The sequence below is a fragment of the Hermetia illucens genome, chromosome 3, assembly GCF_905115235.1.
Source record: "Hermetia illucens chromosome 3, iHerIll2.2.curated.20191125, whole genome shotgun sequence".
NCBI classification, from domain to species: Eukaryota; Metazoa; Arthropoda; class Insecta; order Diptera; family Stratiomyidae; genus Hermetia; species Hermetia illucens.
Window position 1 is genome coordinate 15,071,672 of NC_051851.1, and position 17,712 is coordinate 15,089,383.

At 44.5% G+C, this 17,712-nt stretch overlaps 1 protein-coding gene across 26 annotated transcripts in view; it reads left to right on the plus strand.

The window, feature by feature from the left end:
• LOC119650904 (modifier of mdg4) overlaps positions 1–17,712 on the plus strand; it is a 301,775-nt gene that overhangs the window by 169,508 nt on the left and 114,555 nt on the right. The window contains exons 5-6 of one of the 26 annotated variants that reach the window (XM_038054106.1): positions 3,487–3,696; positions 3,763–4,023. The exons of 24 other annotated variants lie outside the window; for them this stretch is intronic. In XM_038054106.1, the coding sequence (XP_037910034.1) occupies positions 3,487–3,696; positions 3,763–3,881 (329 nt within the window). In that variant the 3' untranslated portion in view covers positions 3,882–4,023. Of the gene's footprint in view, positions 1–3,486; positions 3,697–3,762; positions 4,024–11,189; positions 11,624–17,712 lie in introns of those variants that run through there. One more of the 26 variants, XM_038054096.1, reaches the window with a different exon arrangement.

Genomic DNA, 17,712 nt, shown 5'->3' on the forward strand with positions numbered 1-17,712 from the left:
TTCCACGATCGGTGCAACCCCATAACGATTGCGGATATCCTCATTTCGGATGTGATCAAAACGTGTCATGCCACTAGTCCAACGCAACATCTTCGTCTCCATTACCGCAAGACGCCGTTCATTGTCTTTTATAGTCTGCCAACACTCAGAACCATAGAGGGCGACAGGACGGACGACATTCCGGTAAATTTTAGATTTGAGACGTTAAATCCAATTTGCGACAAACTTGTACAGGCGATTATGAAGTCGACCAGGAAGGTCGTGTTTTTTTTCGGAATCTTCTTGGAAACATGGATTCATTTAGTTTCTCATGAAATCAACACCCTGTTTGGTGCAGCTTGCAGAAAGCCTTAATTTGCCAGTAGACCTTGCCGCCATAATTTTCTTCGCCTTCGTACCCACTATACGAGCAATTTAAGTGTTTCTGTGTACACTTTCGCATTGATAAGCCCCTTGAGGGAAGGCCATTAATGCCTAGTCGATGAATATACATGTCAAATTCGACTGAGTGTGTAGTTAAAAGTCCGGCCGCGTGTGTGTCATAAAAGTCTATCACCGGCTACTAGGCGAGTCCTTCTACAAACAATCGAGATTTCCGACTTTCAATGATTTCGTTAGCTTTGTATTTATTTCTGAGGTCCGTTCCTATTATCAGCGTCAAGGTCTAAAACGACGTGGAAGACAGATACCTCAGAGCAAGCGTCTGTGAAAATTGTTCATCAAATTCGTTGTTCTCCATCTTTCGACCATTCCTCATCGTTGAGATTTTCAACACTATTTTCTCCATTGGCAGCATTTTGAGTGACTTGCACTTTTTTTAGGTATTGGTGAGAGATCTGCGACAAAAATTGCATTCTCCAGCCCGGTCTTTTCCTCTTCTTCGCGGTCCAAGGTAGTAATGACGATGCCTTTTTTGCTTCAAATTGGGTAGCGACATTGTTGTCGAGCTAGAGCACATCGAGGGACCTTTCCTTATGCGAGAAAAGTAACTGGTCCTTTCATAAATATGAACTTGGCTGCACGTTTTTGCTGTTTGACGCCAGAAAAAAGATCTCGTCTGCTGTGTTTGTGAGATTACTGTCCTTTTCGATGAAGTCAGTCTTTACTGCTTAGTTTCCTTTTTCGATAGAATTCGATTTCCTTGTGCTTAAGCCTGGATACCTACCTAATGTACCATATTTCTACGATACGGATTTGATACTTGCCGACTTCTCTTTAAAGAAAAAAAGTGGCTGGATTCATGAAATTATCCAGGACTCGGTTTCGGTTTATGAGAACCGACGTCGCTTTCTTCAAATATTTCTAGTTTGAGTAATTTGGCATCAGATAGTGCACTCTGTGATCCTATCACACCTCGAAAATTATCGTTGCTATGGAAGAAGTTGTGTTTGCTAATGTTCTTGAACTCGAGTTTATCCACGTTATTAAAAACTTTGAGAGATGATTTGTGCCGTCATCACTGTCATTCATTTTGTGTTGGGTAAGTCGAAGGACCTTTTGAGGTGAAGATTCCAGCTTGTCTCTCAGAATCTATTTTAGTTCAGCTTTAGGTATGCTTCCGCTTTACGGCCGTGAAACGCACACTTTGTGAGAGCTGCTTGGCCTGCCATTAAGCTCCCACCTTAACCATGGATTTTAGGGCCCATGGTTTCTCCGCTGATGTGTTGCTCCATGTGTTGTTTTTTAATAAAAGTGCCCATTCTTCATGTTTTGTAATTATTCTTCGTTAGGACCTCGAGTTGCATCAAAGCCCTTTCAGCGTACAATTAATTAATTCTGGGTGCTTTTATGTACAAATGTCACTGTGTGGCATGGTTGAAAAATTGAAAATTAGTGTCCGGTTTCAGAGAAGGATGCTCCAGCGTTGTCAGATCCGACATGGGGTAGCAACAGGCACAATAGACATGTTAACAGAGCAGTGTTCAGAAGGGCCTTGCCTTAGGTTGCATTGCAATTTTAATTCAGCATAGCTGACCAAAGTCCCTTTCATCATCATATGACTACTTTACCTGTGGAAGAGCTTCCATTTCTTTTGTCCACCTCTTTGTAAGGGTTCGTGGAAACCCTGTTGAAATTGGTTGACAGTATCTTTTTGCTAATTGTTTTTGAAATATTCTCTGCAGTTATTTTAAAGTTAAGATCATGTCACAAGAGCTCGCAAGAACGTACCCTTTGTGATATTAGACCATTGTCACTATGGCTTTCAAGCGCTTCGGAACTTTTATCTGATGTATTATTGACACTATCTGTTATACAGTGATCTCGGTAAAAGTAGAATTTTGAACTACGGACCCCCTTAGCTTAATAGTTAATAGAGGGGATAAGGAGTTAATCGACGAGGGAGGGTGAGGTCCTTCTACTTTTAACCTGAAAAAAAAATTCGCTGCGGTTAGCCCCTTAAAAAGTTAAGGCCTCTCAGAGTAGGGATTTTTTTTATATCATCCTAGTAAAGCTTGAATTTTGAGTCCGTTAAGAGGAGAGAATGAAGAAAGTATACAGGAGCAATGTTCCCTCTTTATAGCCCCATTAAAAAATTGCAGCCGCCACCCCCCGTTAAAAAGTTCTAGCCCCCCAAAGTGGCACTACTTTGACATCAGAACGGTAGGATTTACCTTTGAGCCCCATCCCCCTAAGGATAGAGATGGATATGAATGGAGAAAAGTGATGCCACTCCAAATAGGGCTCTTTTGATACCATCGTAGTAAAATTTGATTTTTCAGCGCCATCCTCAGAAACAGATGGAGGGAAAATAGTATGCGAGGAGAATTGTGACTTTTCATGTGATTTAAAGAAGAGGGTCTTCTCCCTACTTCTCTGTAAACTTTTCACCCCCTCCGTGGTATGGTTTTAGGTCCTAAATATCAATTTTTGCCGTGTATGACAACGGAAGATTGCAGCCGACAAATCCCTCTTTATCCAAAGCGGGGGTAATGTTTCATTATCATAATAGGATTCCGAAGTCTGCAGGTTGTTGGTCCACAAATTTGTATCCCTTTTCGTCGTCTTTGTGACAGGGAGGGGATATTTTTAGTGAATTTTTAATCCCCAGTTCACAGGGATCAGGAATTAGCTGTTATTAATAGTAAGAGTGAGATAGATGTAATATAATTTCAGAAATAGTTTAACGCACTTTAAATTTAAGAAAATTTCAAATTTAATAAAGACGAAACAACTTGATTTCTTTTGTGGTATTATTGTAGAATTTTGTATATTTTGATAAACTTGCGAATAAAAAAAAATTATGTAAAACTGAAAAAGAAAGTGTTTGAATATTAACTTGGTTTTTTCAACCCTAAGGAGCATTTTGAAGAACTGGTTCGTAAGTTGTGATATATTGAAATTTAGACTCTCCAGTTTGAATTATTAACATCGTTAATGCAACAGTCTCTCAGTACAATTTCTTAGTAAAACTGTTTCATGGACTTACCCTTTCAATGATCAATGCAATATTCCCCCCTTCAGTATACTTTATTTTTTAATTTCTAGAAATTTTCATACCGAGATGTGGACGTCAAACCTTCATTATCAGTAGGAAAGGTGGCATTCTTGTGGCTATAAACAATTACGTGTATCGCTCGAATTTGAAACGGCATGGTCGTGAAAATAACAAGATCTATTGGGAATGTATACATAATAGATCGAAAAAATGTAGGGGACGTCTCAAAACTATAGGCGATGATTTATACATAACAAATGGTACGTATTCAACTGGATTATTTGATGATTTCAACCTTTTTTTTTGATTTTTATATTTCTTTATAGCTAAACACAATCACGAGCCAGACCGAAAGCGAATAGATTGCGCCCGAATGTCGCATACGGTGATATATAATAAATTTAGCTTAATAGGAAAATCGGGAGATTCCATGAGTTGGTTGTAAAAAATGTACAAAGAAATTTACTTTAAAACTGCATTTAATGAATTAAGTTTTCTAGTGATAAACTTACACATTTCTAGTGGCAAATCCCCACTAGACAAATTAAGTTTTTCTAGTGACAAATAAAGAAAAAATGAATTTGAAATTTGTTTTATTTAGCCCCACTAGGTTCCTCCATGTGAGATATAAGGCAATAATTATCCCAACGCGGCATTTTTTTCTTTTTTAAGTAGGTCCCCCCCCCCTCTTCATTTTTTTCAAGAAGATCCTCGAAAAGAACCATTTTCCTGGCCTGTGGAAAGAGCCTTTCATCATACCCCCTCACAAAAGTGGAGATCGCACTCTTGATGAGAATTACCGTCCCATTTTGCTCCTCTCGTTCTGTTCTAAGTTCTTAGAAAGGTATTTTTTTGGGAGGAGTTGTTAGTTCAGGGAACCCCTTATCGTCCGATCCCTCCGCCAATCGAGTTCAATCTTCTTCGCAATAAGAAGAGTGTGAACATAATGCGCAATACGATTCCAGCTGCCAGCGCTCTTCAGCATCTATCTGACAATGTTGTCTGGAGAGAGCTCCCCTGTTCCTGCATAAAGCTGTTAACGGAAGCCGTCTCACCTCTCGCAAGAAAAAAAAGTGTGTTCAACGTCGTCCACCACTCCATTGCAGAACACACAATCAGGAGATGGCGCCTTCTCGACCCTGTGCAGGTAAAACTGAAAACCTTCATGCCCACTTAGAAGTTGGGTAAAGAAGTAATCAATCTCACCGCGCGTTCTGTTCAACCACGGGTCTAATTTGTCGATGAGTCGCGCAGTTCATCTGCCCCTTGGCTCATTTTGCCAAGATATTTGCTACTCGGTAAGGGAACGTTGTCGTTCTTGACGGGCAACCACCTCTCTTAAGTTCTCATCCTTACGGCGGTAGATAGCTTTGCGTTCCTTGGCAAGGAGGGCAACGGGGATCACTCCCGCGATCGCCATCACGGCCGGTTCGGAGACGGTGCAATAAGCAGACGCCACTAGCAAAGCTCCCCGCCTCTGCACTTGAGCAAGGCGTTAACGATGCACCTCCTTGTCAAGAGCATCATACCTCCGCAGCATAGAGCAGAACCGACTGCTTTGCTCCAATAAGGAGACGTCTCCTAGTAGATATAGGGCCCCCAAGATTCGCCATTAACCGACTCAAGGCCGCGACTCCAACTGCAACCCTGTCCACGTTGCTTTCATTTGCTCAAAGAAACTCATCTTCGAGTCGAACATTAAACCAAGATATTTAACCACAGGTTTTGACTCTATAGTTAACTCGCCGATCGATATGGGACGCAGGGTCAGGATTCTCCTTCTGGTCAAGATGACTACTTCGGTTTTTTCCAGGGCAATACTGAAACCGTGAGCAGTCATCCATCCGCTTACCCGTCGCATCAATATGCCAAGTCTGCTTTGCGCCTGTTAAACAGTGCGTCCGGCAACAAGTGGCGCAACGTTGTCTGCATAACCGATCAGCCGCGACTCTTCGGGCATATCGAGTCTCAGCAGACTATCGTAAGAAGCGTTCCAGAGGTCCGGCCCTAGGATGGATCCCTGTGCTACTCCCGACGTGATTTCCATCTTCCTTTGGCCCTCTAGCGTCTAATAGAGCAGGAAAGGGTGTTTCAGATAATCCCTCAATATAATATGGCACGTGAAATGAGTTTTCTAGTGTGCCTAGCATATCTGTCCATCTTACGGAATTGAAGGCATTTCTGACATCAAGCGTTATGAGGAGCACTGTCCGTCGAGATCGGCGGCTGTGCGCCTCGGCTCGATGAACCGCATCTACGACCCTCATAACAGATCTGTCTTGCGGATAAGTACCGGCAGCGCGGATTGCTTCAGCGATGAGCTTCTCGAGCACTTTTCCAGCCGTGTCAAGCATACACACCGGTCGTTATGCAGACGGGTGTTCCGGGTCTCCTTTACCCTTACTTATCAATGCGAGTCTGGCCAGTTTTCAGTGACAAGGAAAAATGCCCTCCTTCCAGGAAGCGTTGAACACTTCAAGCAGCAATTTTGGCCATTGGCGGAACTCCGCCGTGATGTCTTCTTGTTGAAAAACAGAACCGCTTCCTCGAGCTTTCTCATTGTGAAAAGGGGCCAATCCTCGACTCCCTCCGCGCTATTTACATCAACCCGTAGAGGGTGTCTGGGGAACAATGCCCGCGCAATGCGGTCCATCTGGTCGGGACTTAGTATGCAGGGCCTCCGCAGAGCCCCATTTTACTGGGTGACAAGCTTATAGCCAAGTCCCTACGGGTCCTAATTCACCTCGTTAACAAGGTTCTGCCAACCGCGCTGCGGAGTCTCCTTTTTGCTGATCTATATTGTGCCTTTATGGCACATGCCTCCTCGTTGGCGTGCAAACGTTGCGCAAACGGCGGAGCTTATGACATTCCTTCCGTAGGTCAGCAATTGCTGCCGTCCACCAGTACATAGAAGGCTTGTCGCGCCTGGGGCCTCCCCGGGGCATAGAAGCTTCACACGCGGTCATTATCAGGTTCATCATTGAATTTACGACGGTGTCAGCTGCAACACTACCTCCCCCTGGAGCACCCTCCAGCGTGGCCGTGCCTGTTCCAAGAGCTTCGACGAACTTCCCGATGTTCACCCTCGCGACATTCCACACGCAGGAGGAGCGTCGCGCTGGTGCTCGTCGGCAAGTAGCGTTAACCACTTCGAACGCGATATACTGGTGATTACTTGCCGAGAAGTCTTCTAGGACTCGCCACCCGTACACCGATGATGCCAGAGATTCCGACGCAAAAGTGATGTCAGGAGTGCTACCTTCACAGTCTGGGCGTCGAAAAGTGGACGTGGATCCGGTGTTTAAAACTACGAGCCTGGCTCTCGCTGCAATTTCCAGAACCCATTTCCCTCTGGAGTCTGACGGAGACATGTCCCATTCAAGAGCCTTGGCATTAAAATCACCGCCTGCCAGGATTCGTCCCTCCATACTCGAAACGGCGTCCTCCAGAGCATCAAGCCGGCGCCGAAAGTCCGGCATCGTTTCGGTCAGCGTCAGGTAAACGCTAAAAAACCTTATCCCTAAACACTGGATCCAGACAAACCCGTTCCCCCGGCCTTCGGCAAGAACACGAAGTCGAACGTCGTCCTGAACCCAGATGGCACCGGTGCCCGATAAGTCGAGATGCCATGAGGACGGGTCCTTGTTTCGATATTGCTCGCTAATCAGCACTAGATCAGCATTTACTTCCGCAGCGAACTGTGCTAACAACTGGTGAGCGGTTGCACTCCGGTGCATGTTAATTTGCAAAATGTGGATCAAGCCGTTCGCACCCAAGCCCTCTCCAATTTCGCCCTATAGATCGGACACCGTCCCGAGCCCGCAGTGTGTGCGACGCTCTTACCAGACGCGCCACGATCCCTGCAGAGAACGCAACTCTCGTTTTCATCGCAGGTTTTCGCTAGATGAGCCGTTTCGCCGCATCTCCGGCATGCTGTCCTCCTGTCCGGACCCTTGCAAGCTGCTGACGTGTGTCCATAGTCCAGACATCTGTAGCACTTGGTGGGAACTATCCGCATTCGCACCCTGCATACTACCCATCCGATATGTATGGTATGAAAGGTATGTTAGCGACTGGTTGTTCATTAACTTTGGCCATCTGATAGTGAAAGAGCAACATGGCTTTGTCCAGTGTAGGTGCACGACCTCCACCCTACTCAACTTCACCAACTTTATCGCTAAATGTCTAAATTCGCGACAGGAAGTGCATACTTTCTACACTGATTTTGTTAAAACCTTCGATACTGTAAATGACAAGTTACTTCTGTCCAAACTCTCGTCTCTAAGCGTTCTCATATCACTTGTTTCATGGTTTACCTCTTATCTTTCTAAACGATCCTGCCGCATCTTTTTTTATGGCTGCACATCCCGCTCCTTCTCCCCCTCTGGCGTCCTGCAGGGATCTATTATGGTCCCCTTATTATTTTTATTCTTTATCAATGAGCTTCCCCCTCTTTACTTGTCCCTGTTTGCACCATACCGACGACGTTAAAATGTTCTTCGCTATATCGTCACCTATTGATTGTGTCCCCCTTCAATCAGCCCTAGACATTGCTAATAGTTTCCCACTAAACATTGGAAAGTATCACTCTATGTGGTACTCGTTCAAATCACCACCCATTTCCTTTTCCTACTCTTTTCCCCGGACATTCTTTATCATATCAGGACTCCACTCAATTGACATTGGACTATCACTAACGAAGTTATAATAGGTCAAAGTTATCATTTCTTTGCAAATTCATGTGAATGTCAATATCACTCGAAAGTGGATACTCTCACATGATATATGCATATATTACGTGCTACGTACTAATGAGGCAAATGCACACTCAAATGTCTTTATATAAGAAATACACAAAACCTTTCATAGCTGAAGCGTCCAGTTTCCGGTTTCGCGACTTGTTCCACCATATATATTGCCCTTATAGACTTTCCGGGGTGGGTCTTCATCATCCATACAGATTGGGTGATCCGCCCAAAACACCTGGATAAGGTCGGCTTAGAGCTATTGAAGTTCCTATGGTTGTTACGGTTCCCGGAAAGCACCCGCACCATCTTGGCCTGCGCAGACTCGGGGTCGCTGGAGGCGTTGTCCTCCACGGGCGATAAAGTCTACGAAGTATACGCCTGTCCAGTGGTCGAAGAAACGTTTAGTTGAAAACCGTGTCAAAACTTATGATGACTGTAGGTGCTTTGCGTTCGGCAGGTAGATTTCGATCGCAGTCACGGTCGAGATCTGCTTCCGGAAAAAAACGTTCGGGTTGTCGCATGCCAGAACTCTCATTGGCCCGGGCGATTTGCTCATACCACCGTAAATTCGGAGGTCAAGCGACTAAATGTACCACCAGGAGTAAATTCAATACAACAAAAAACTAGGCTTGCTGGGTGCCTCGGCAACGATTACCGGAGGCGTAGTACCAGATCGCCTTACAATATTCGACCCTCTGAGTAGGCGTCGCTTTCTGGTCGACACGGGCACTTAGGTGTCGCTTCTCCCCGTACCCGGTCCAAACACGTTGATGCCGCAAAACTTGCGATTGGTTGCCGCAAACTCTTCTCCTATTCGCACTTACTGCTACAGGCAGGTGGACGTGAGTCTCAGCGGATATTAGCACCCTCATTTCGGAGCAGACTTCCTGTGTCACTATGGGCTGTTGGTTGACTTGCAGAACAAAGCCTTAATAGACCTTGCAACCTCTTTAAAGTCGTCAGGGAAATGCTTCTGAATGCTCAAACAATTCATATGTTGGCAGACTCCTACTCTTTTACCGGACAATGCTTATCATATTAGGACTCCACTCAACACCTCGGAGTCACTTTCGACAATAAGCTCCACCTCGACACCCGAATCTATCTCTGAAATCTATTTCCATTCCCCGATTGCTGGACTCTGTCGAAGTTATAATCCACAACAGCTCGGTCCATTAAACTTTTCGTTCAGTAACTTTAAGCATAGGCAGACAAAAACTCACTGAGGAAGAGAACAACTGGTCCCCGGATACATTTAAAAAATAAAATTTGTCTTTTTTTCATCATAGGTGAATATTCTTGCTTTCTCCTTCTTCTAAGGGCAATAAGTAACTGGAGTTCACTCTGTTTATTGTGCATTAACAATAAATAAATAAATAGATGTATGTGAGCAGTTTGAACTTCAATACTTTGCTTCAAGTAGTTTAGGTTGACCTATCTACTTTTTTACCTTGCTGGGAAAGTGCCTCATTTGGGCAGCATAAATTTCCCCTTAAAAAGGGAGCCTTCTTATCTACTGGACTTTACAATGCCCTACGTAGTAAAGATCGCCGGAATCCAGGTCCGGGGTAAACATCATACCCTCCAAATGGGACAATCAATCTAATTACTACTATTCATCATCATCAACAGCGCAACAACCGGTATCCGGTCTAGGGCTGCCTTAATAAGGAACTCCAGACATCCCGGTTTTGCGCCGAGGTCCACCAATTCGATATCCCTAAAAGCTGTCTGGCGTCTACGCCATCGCTCCATCTTAGGCCGGGTCTGCCTCGTCTTCTTTTTCCACCATAGACATTGTCCTTATAGACTTTCCGGGCTAGATCATCCTCATCCATACGGATTAAGTGACCCGCCCATTGTAACCTATTGAGCCGGATTTTATCCACGACCTGACGGTCATGGTATCGCTCATAGATTTCGTCGTTATGTAGGCTACGGAATCGTCCATCCAAGATGAGGATTCTTCTCTCGAACGCGGCCAAGAGTTGACAATTTTTCTTGCTAATAACCCAAGTAACCGAGGAATACATGAGGACTGACAAGACCATTGTCTTGTACAGTAAGAGCTATGGTGAGACGTTTCGAGCGGAACAGTTTTTGTAAGCTCTGTTGGCTGCCAACAACCGTGCGCGGATTTCATCGTCATAGCTGGTATTGGTTGTGATTTTTGAATTATCAACGGTCTCAAAGCTGTAGTCTCCTGTCTTTATTCTTCCCGTTTGACCATTGCGGTTTGATGTTGTTGGTTGGTTGGTGTTTGATGCTGACGTTGCCACCATATATTTTTTTTGCCTTCATTGATATACAGCCCAAGATCTCGCGCCAATCACCGCCTGCTCGATCTGGATGAAGGCAGTTTGTACGTCTCGGGTGGTTCTTTCCATGATGTCGATATCGTCAACATAGACCAGTAGTTGGGTGAACTTAACAATGATCGTATCCCTCGCATTTACCTCAGTATTACGGATCACTTTCTCGAGGGCCAGATTAAAGAGGACGCATGATAGGGCATCCCCTTGCCGTAGGCCGTTATTGATATCGAATGGTCTTGAAAGTAATCCTGCTGCTTTTATCTGGCCTCGCACATTGGTCAGGGTCAGCTTAGTCAGTTTTACCTATTTCGTCGGGATACCGAATCTCTCATGGTCGTGTACAGTTTTATCCTGGCTATGCTATCATAGGCGGCTTTAAAGTCGATGAAAAGATGGTGCAATTGATGTCCATATATTTTTTTGAGGATTGTGGGGTCCTAAGTCCGCGTCAACTTAATGCTGGACCGGACCAAATTGGGAGCAACTTATTCCCTCTTTTTTTTGGTCCACGGACCCCTCGTTTTGGGCTTAGCACCCAAATGTCATACATACCTTTCTTAAAAACGGTGTTATCATGTGGAGAGCAAAACTACGGTTGATTCTCAGATCCTCACAATTACCAAAAAATGAAAGTCGTATCATTCATCAACCACTCTAATCGTATCATTTATTTTTTTTATTTATTTTTAGCTTATTTGGAAAAAGGCCGAGTCCTATTCATACGAAGTCAGAAGAAAAATGCACAACTTGTCCATAATGGCTACATTTACAACAAGAAAATAGCCTTATCAAACGGTAAAACAACTTGGCGATGTGCTGATCTATTGAAGAAAAAATGTAAAGCAGTTTGTATAACAAAAGACAATCAACTCGTAGCAATGCGACGGTCTCATTGTCACGATCATCACTGGGAAAAAATCATCCCAAAAGACCTTTATTATGAGGAAGAAGATCTCGATGAACTGATTGAAATCAGACCAAGCGAATCGTTACCGATTACCGAAATATTGAAAACATCCCAGTTAGAAATCGTCGATGGAGCATATAAAGTTATAGTACCGCCCTTGAATGTAAAACCAGCGACCTCTGGTCAACCGGTACCCAAGATGAAAAACTAATTTAGATAAAAGTTATTGAGAATTCAGATATTTCAAAGAAATTTATTTGTAGATGTAAGAGATTCCAAAAGAAACTATTAAGGCATGTTTAACCAGTATGTTTAGTAAAGTGCACGCTTATATCCTATATAATCTTCATTTTGAAGGAACCTGAATATATTTCCCTCCTCCTTGGGCCAACCGTTGCAGATACCTCCTTGGACCAACCGCTACAGGTACAAAGAACATAGAACAAAAAATATTACATTTTCTGAAAGTATCTGTTTTTTATCTTTTTTTAAGGCATCTGAGTTTTTTTTCAAAAAGGTTCACTGTTCCAAAAAAACAAGTCTAAAGTTAAAATCGACGCCTCTTCTTTTCCTTCAGGCTTTGACCCGTCCAGGAGCAGGGTCGGCACGTCTTAATCGGTTACTCCATTTTGCTCCGTCAAGGGCCTGATCTGGATGCAGTCTCGAGTCTTTCAAATTACCATAATCCACAGTTGTTTCGGAAGGCCTTTTGGTCGCTTCCCATTGACTTCGATGTTCATCTTTTTCTTCAGCCTTTTCCCCGTTCAAAAGCGTGGTCGGCTCGTCGTGATCGATTTCACCGTTTGGTTCTATCGAATGGCTGATCTGGGTGCAATCTCGAGGCTTTTAAATCCTCAGCCAGCGTATCAAGTCATCGTTGTTTCGGTCTGCATTTTGGTCGTCTCTCATCGATGTTCAGACCAATCTTGGCAAGTGAATTCTCCGTAAAGTGGGTTACGTGACCATACCATCGAAGTCGCTTCTCTTGCAATTTTTCCACGATCAGTGCAACCACATATCGCTCGCGTATATTCTCATTTCGGATGTGATCAACGTCCAATGTAACATTTTCGCCTCCATCACCGCAAGACGCCGTTCTTTATCTTTCATAGTCGACTAACACTCAGCATCATAGAGGGTGACAGGGCGGAAGGTTCTGCGGTAAATTTTGGATTTGAGACGTTAATACGTCGATCAAAATGAACGCTTGAACCAAATAATTGTACTTTCAAATGAAAATTATTTTCTTCTTCATCCAGGTAATTTGTCTCTGTGTCTCTTTCCCACACTGGAAGCGTCGAACAACCAAAGCGTTGCAACAATTGCCTGATGGACGAACCCATCAGTCCAAGCCCAACGCTTCAAGCGATTGTAATCTGGTTTCCAAGAATTTTAGAAACATATCCATGGATTGTAGTCCTCTGGGGTCTTGCAATGATTGTTCCCAGAGGGTATGCGACGCTCGGTCTAGCTGAGGAGAATATGATTCCAATTGTCCACAGCAACTTTAGGGTTTTTATGTTCCGATAGACACTCCTGCACGTAGTAGTGAAGTGACCCGATGGCTGTACTATTTTCCATGTTAATGCTGTGATGCATTATAAGCTTGCTGAGAAGCGCATTGACGAGTGATGCTCGTTGATGACCTTCTAAGCTGCTGCATAGTTGGGGTCAGACGAAGTAAAAGGACGAAGGAGCCGTTCTGCTTTCTCAGCTACACTAGTTTCAAATACCACAACTTATGGCGTTTAGCAATGTCTTGTCTGGGTATTAACTCAATGAAAAAGTCTTAGGTAATTCTACGGTCGCTAGTTTCACTAAGGGGTTTGCCTATTATTGGCTATTGTTCCTATCCATGATGGTATTGCCGTTTGATGACTGTGTGCCAAGAATGTTCCTAAGTTGTTCTGTCAACGTAATGATGAGTCTTGTCCCTGCACGACGATAATGAGGTAATTATCGGCATCATAGGTACTCAATGCGTCTGAGCCATTTGCTGCCGACCAGATGCTGTAGTGTAACTGCTCCAATTGTGTAAAGTATCGTTCGACTGCCTTGATTTTATGTTGTAGAAATGTCTCCAAGCGGGTTAGGCTGCGATACGGCAGGTTGTGGTCGATCCTCAGATTTCCCCGTTCTGGTGTTTCCGGTATCTGAGGATTGCAAAATGTCAATTTGTCTTCGCTTGTTAGTTGGAGATAAGCCTTCTGAATCTTCTGGTAATAGTCCATATCCAAATATGGATGACTCGTATTTACTTCATACTTGGTCCTGATGATGTCGTCAGTTGTCTCAAAGTCGTCCCACAACTTCCGGATGAGATTCAATCGTTTCACGAGTAATGATAGTGTTGTACGTTCTCCGGATCTACGTTGACGCAAAATCTCCTCGCCGAGAGAAGCAATCGACTTTTTGGAACAAAGGAGTAAACCTCAAATCGGAATACAATGCATGTGAATTTAGCGATGAGAAACGTAACGGGTCAAGTTGCAGATAACAAGCAAGGATGAATGTTTAATAGTACTGAGCAATATTGAAATTTCCTGGCCGCTTTCGAGGTTTATAACGCTAAACTGGATCTGAAGTTCCTGCCCAGTGTAGTGAAGGAACGGCTGGGTACCAATCTGTACAGGGTGACGAATGACCGTGGGAGTGTACCATGGGAAGGACATAAAGTCTAGTTCTCAGGAGACTCCTAGACAGGTCGCACCTCGCTCCTCGGGGCCAAACTGCAGCACATCGATTTGTCGCTCCAAACGAAGTTACAGCCGTGGTGACCGAAACTTTGTTCCCGTTATAACGCTACGCTGGATCTGAAGTTCCTGTCCAGTGCAATGAAGAAACGGCTGGGCACCCATCTGTACAGGCTGACGAATAACCGTGGGGGAGATGTGGGAATGTACCATGAGAAGGACACAAAGCCTAGTTCTCAGGACACTCCTAGGCAGGTCGCACTTCAACACGCTCTTCAGGGCCAAATTGCGGTACATCAGTCTGTCGCTTCAGATGAAGTTGAAACCGCAGGTACCGAAAATTCGTCATCAGCGGTACAACAGTGGCTCGAAGCGATTGCCATAATCCAGAAGGTTTCGTTTGATGTGTTGAAATTGGTGGACCAAGTGGAGCAATTCAACAGCGGTTCCCGAACGAGCAGGGAATATCTCTGCCTAGACGAAATGCTTCTTCAGAGGATTCTCGAACTGGACTCGATAGACGCGAGTGATCAAGATATCATCAAGGCGGCACGGAAAGAGTCCAACAGGGGCTGGGTGCTGGAGGCAAAATCCGACTCAAGCATTGCTGACTGATTTCTCCAGATTCTTCTCTTCGCTGTGGAGCCGGCAAAACACCTGTGATTTCCCACATCGATATAATTTTCTTGGCCGCTCTCGAATTTTGGATATTTAAATTTAATTGTTGACGCGATTCGAGGAAAGTAGACATGGTTATTGTTTTGAGACGACAACGGTCAAACGGCTCAAAATGATAAATTTTTGCCTTTTTCCACTGCTCGTTTCCACTAGTTGTTTTCGCGAGTATAGGTTTCATTGAAGACACGGAACGTCCTCGCATCGTCTTTCGTAATTAGCGCCAGGAATCGTGCGAACAGAATAAAAACGTTTCTTTCTGTTTTCATTCATGTTTGATTTGTCATCAGGTGGTCCTGGCCACGGTCCCTGTCCAATCGGTAAATTCGCTAAAATAAGTCCAAACTGAAGCTAGTGAGAAAATTGAGTGTTGTTTGGTGTCGTGCTCACTGGCGGAAATCGCAAATAATTTTGAGCTGCGAGTAACGTTTCACAGTGAAAAGCACAAAGTTGCGAGCATCTTGCCCATTTCATATTTTGGCTGGTGTTTGGTGCCGTTGAAAAGGTAAAAGCCTGGTTCTCGTCTCAGCATGCAAAAGCATCATTGACTGAATCTCAAAAGCGGCCAACCACCAGGCATTTACTGATCGGAATAGCTTCCGAATTTGTGCAGGCAGGCGTCAGAGAGACGCGGAAAGTTCGCCAAATGCGCAGTCGATATAAATGTGCCTTTTGCTAACTCCGGCCCGTCAGACTCTCCACTGTCGGATATTGCGCAGACCACGAACACCGACAGGAACGTAGTTTTTTTTATGAACTTGTAGAGGGTTGGCAAGCAAATAATCGGTCTTGTGTCTGCAGGGTCCTGCACCGTGTCCTACTTAGAGATAAGATAGGTAATCCCCGCAGTGAGGAAGGGTGGAAATTCCTCCGGCCGACTAAATTTCTAAATTTCTTATACCAGAAATTCTGCACCCGATCCAGACCTGGCCCCCCCCCCCCCAGTTCTTCGAGCTGTTAATTTCTCGTCGAACTTCCTCTTCGGTAACATCCGCAAAATTCATGCCAGGCGTATTGACATGGCCTTCGGGGGTGATCCACTCAGCAGGCTGGGCGGCTAACCCCCCAAAGTCCCCCCAGTATTCTTTCGCTTCCGTTACCGAAAACAGCACTGTCTGGACGCTCTGTTGGGATTCTTTGAAAGATCTGAAAAAGCTCCGCTGGTTCCTCGCATATGTTGCATTCTGGGACACGTCTGGAATGACTTACGCCATACCGTCGTAACCGACTGTATATAACAGAAGGTTTCTGCTTTAGTGTGTCCAGAATTTCATCTGCGGGTGTCTCACTGGAGATGGCATAGTTCCGGTAAACCCTCTGCACTTTATGCTTCATCCGTCTGCTGGCATTGCCAGTGCTGATCTGAATCAGTCTAGCAATGTTCTCCCTTAGTGAGTCCCGCCGACGTTCCAGACGAATTTTCCATGGAGGCTCTCGTTGGTTACTCAAACCAATAACACGAAAGCGAATCTTCTGACCGTAGAATTTGATAGCCGCGAGCCCGGGAATACCTAGTCTATGCAAAGAATTATATACACGCTCTTTGGAAGTCGTCCCGAACCTCAGCGGAAATCTCAGCTGGACGGTGGAGAAGAGTGCTTCGGCGAGTACTGAAACTGTTGCCTGCAGTGCGGCGTGGTGTTGTTGATGCCGCCGCCTCTGCCCCCATCGACTCTCGATCACCAGTTTCCCCGATGACCTCAAATCGAACACATCCCCTGATGGTGACCGGGATTGTGTCGCTGAGAGTAATAAAGCGGTACTGTTCTGCGACTCGCCGCACAGTCACGTACGCGAATTGCGGGAAACGCTCGACGAATTTCTGGTGCAACAAGGGGCGGTAAAATGTTGTACCCGCCCCCGCCGTTATTTCGTCGTAGGAGCGGATGGTGAAAAAGTTCATTTCTTCAGTTCACTTCATCCGCTGCCTACACGAACCTGCTGAAGTCGTCGCCACAGATTATGGCGAAACAGCTGCAGCAGGCGGGGCAATGCTCCTGGTCGTCGTGGCGCCTAGACGTCGAACCGCCCCACGACTAGCGGTTTCGACGCCGTGCTGTCCATTACGGGAGCCCGGCCCAGTCACCAAGTTAGACGACTCACGCCGGTTATCCGTACCGGACCTCAAATTTCTCCTTCTTCCCATTAAATGGATTTGAATTTTATACCTGCCAGGTGTGGGGATAGCTTCCTCAGTGAGTAATCTGCATTGCATGCTATTTCGAGAACCTAACATGCCGGAAGTACGGGGACTGCTTGTAACACGTTTCGCCTGCCGAGTGTTTGCTATAGGGTGGGAAAATCTTAGTGGTTATAGCATTAGTTTCTGCAACCGAGTCTGTATCATAGGGTGGATGTTGCATATTAGCTATGTATGATTGCTTAAGTCCAATCGTAGCAATAATCTTGGATAAGCTAATCACATTGCCTCCTAGCGAATCTCGATGGTTGACCTTATTTTGTGTCAGTATGTCATCAGTCTGAATGAAAATCTTAATAATAATTTTTTTTCTTATTGCTGAAGAGTTGCTTAATCGATTTCTATATTGGTTGTGGATTACAATTTAAAAATGTACTCACAGAAAAATTTTGAAAACCTCCCTTTCTGGGGCTCTAAATAAATATAACCCCTTACACTCCTGCGGAATTTCGAGAATAATAACATACACACGCAGACAAATATTCATTTCATTTTATATTTCACAAACTTTTAAAATAGAACAATTCAGATACATCTAAATATAACATTTTATCATTTACGATTCTTTCTAAAAAATATTAACGTATTTTTTTAAACTAATTTTATAACTTCAAGTGTAGATGTCTCTTATTTCGGGCAATTGGCACTATCTTCTGGTACACCTGCTACAGTTGAATCTAGAAACTGTTTTCATCATTTGTACCAAAAAAACGCGCATAAGTATCGATGTCGATGGAA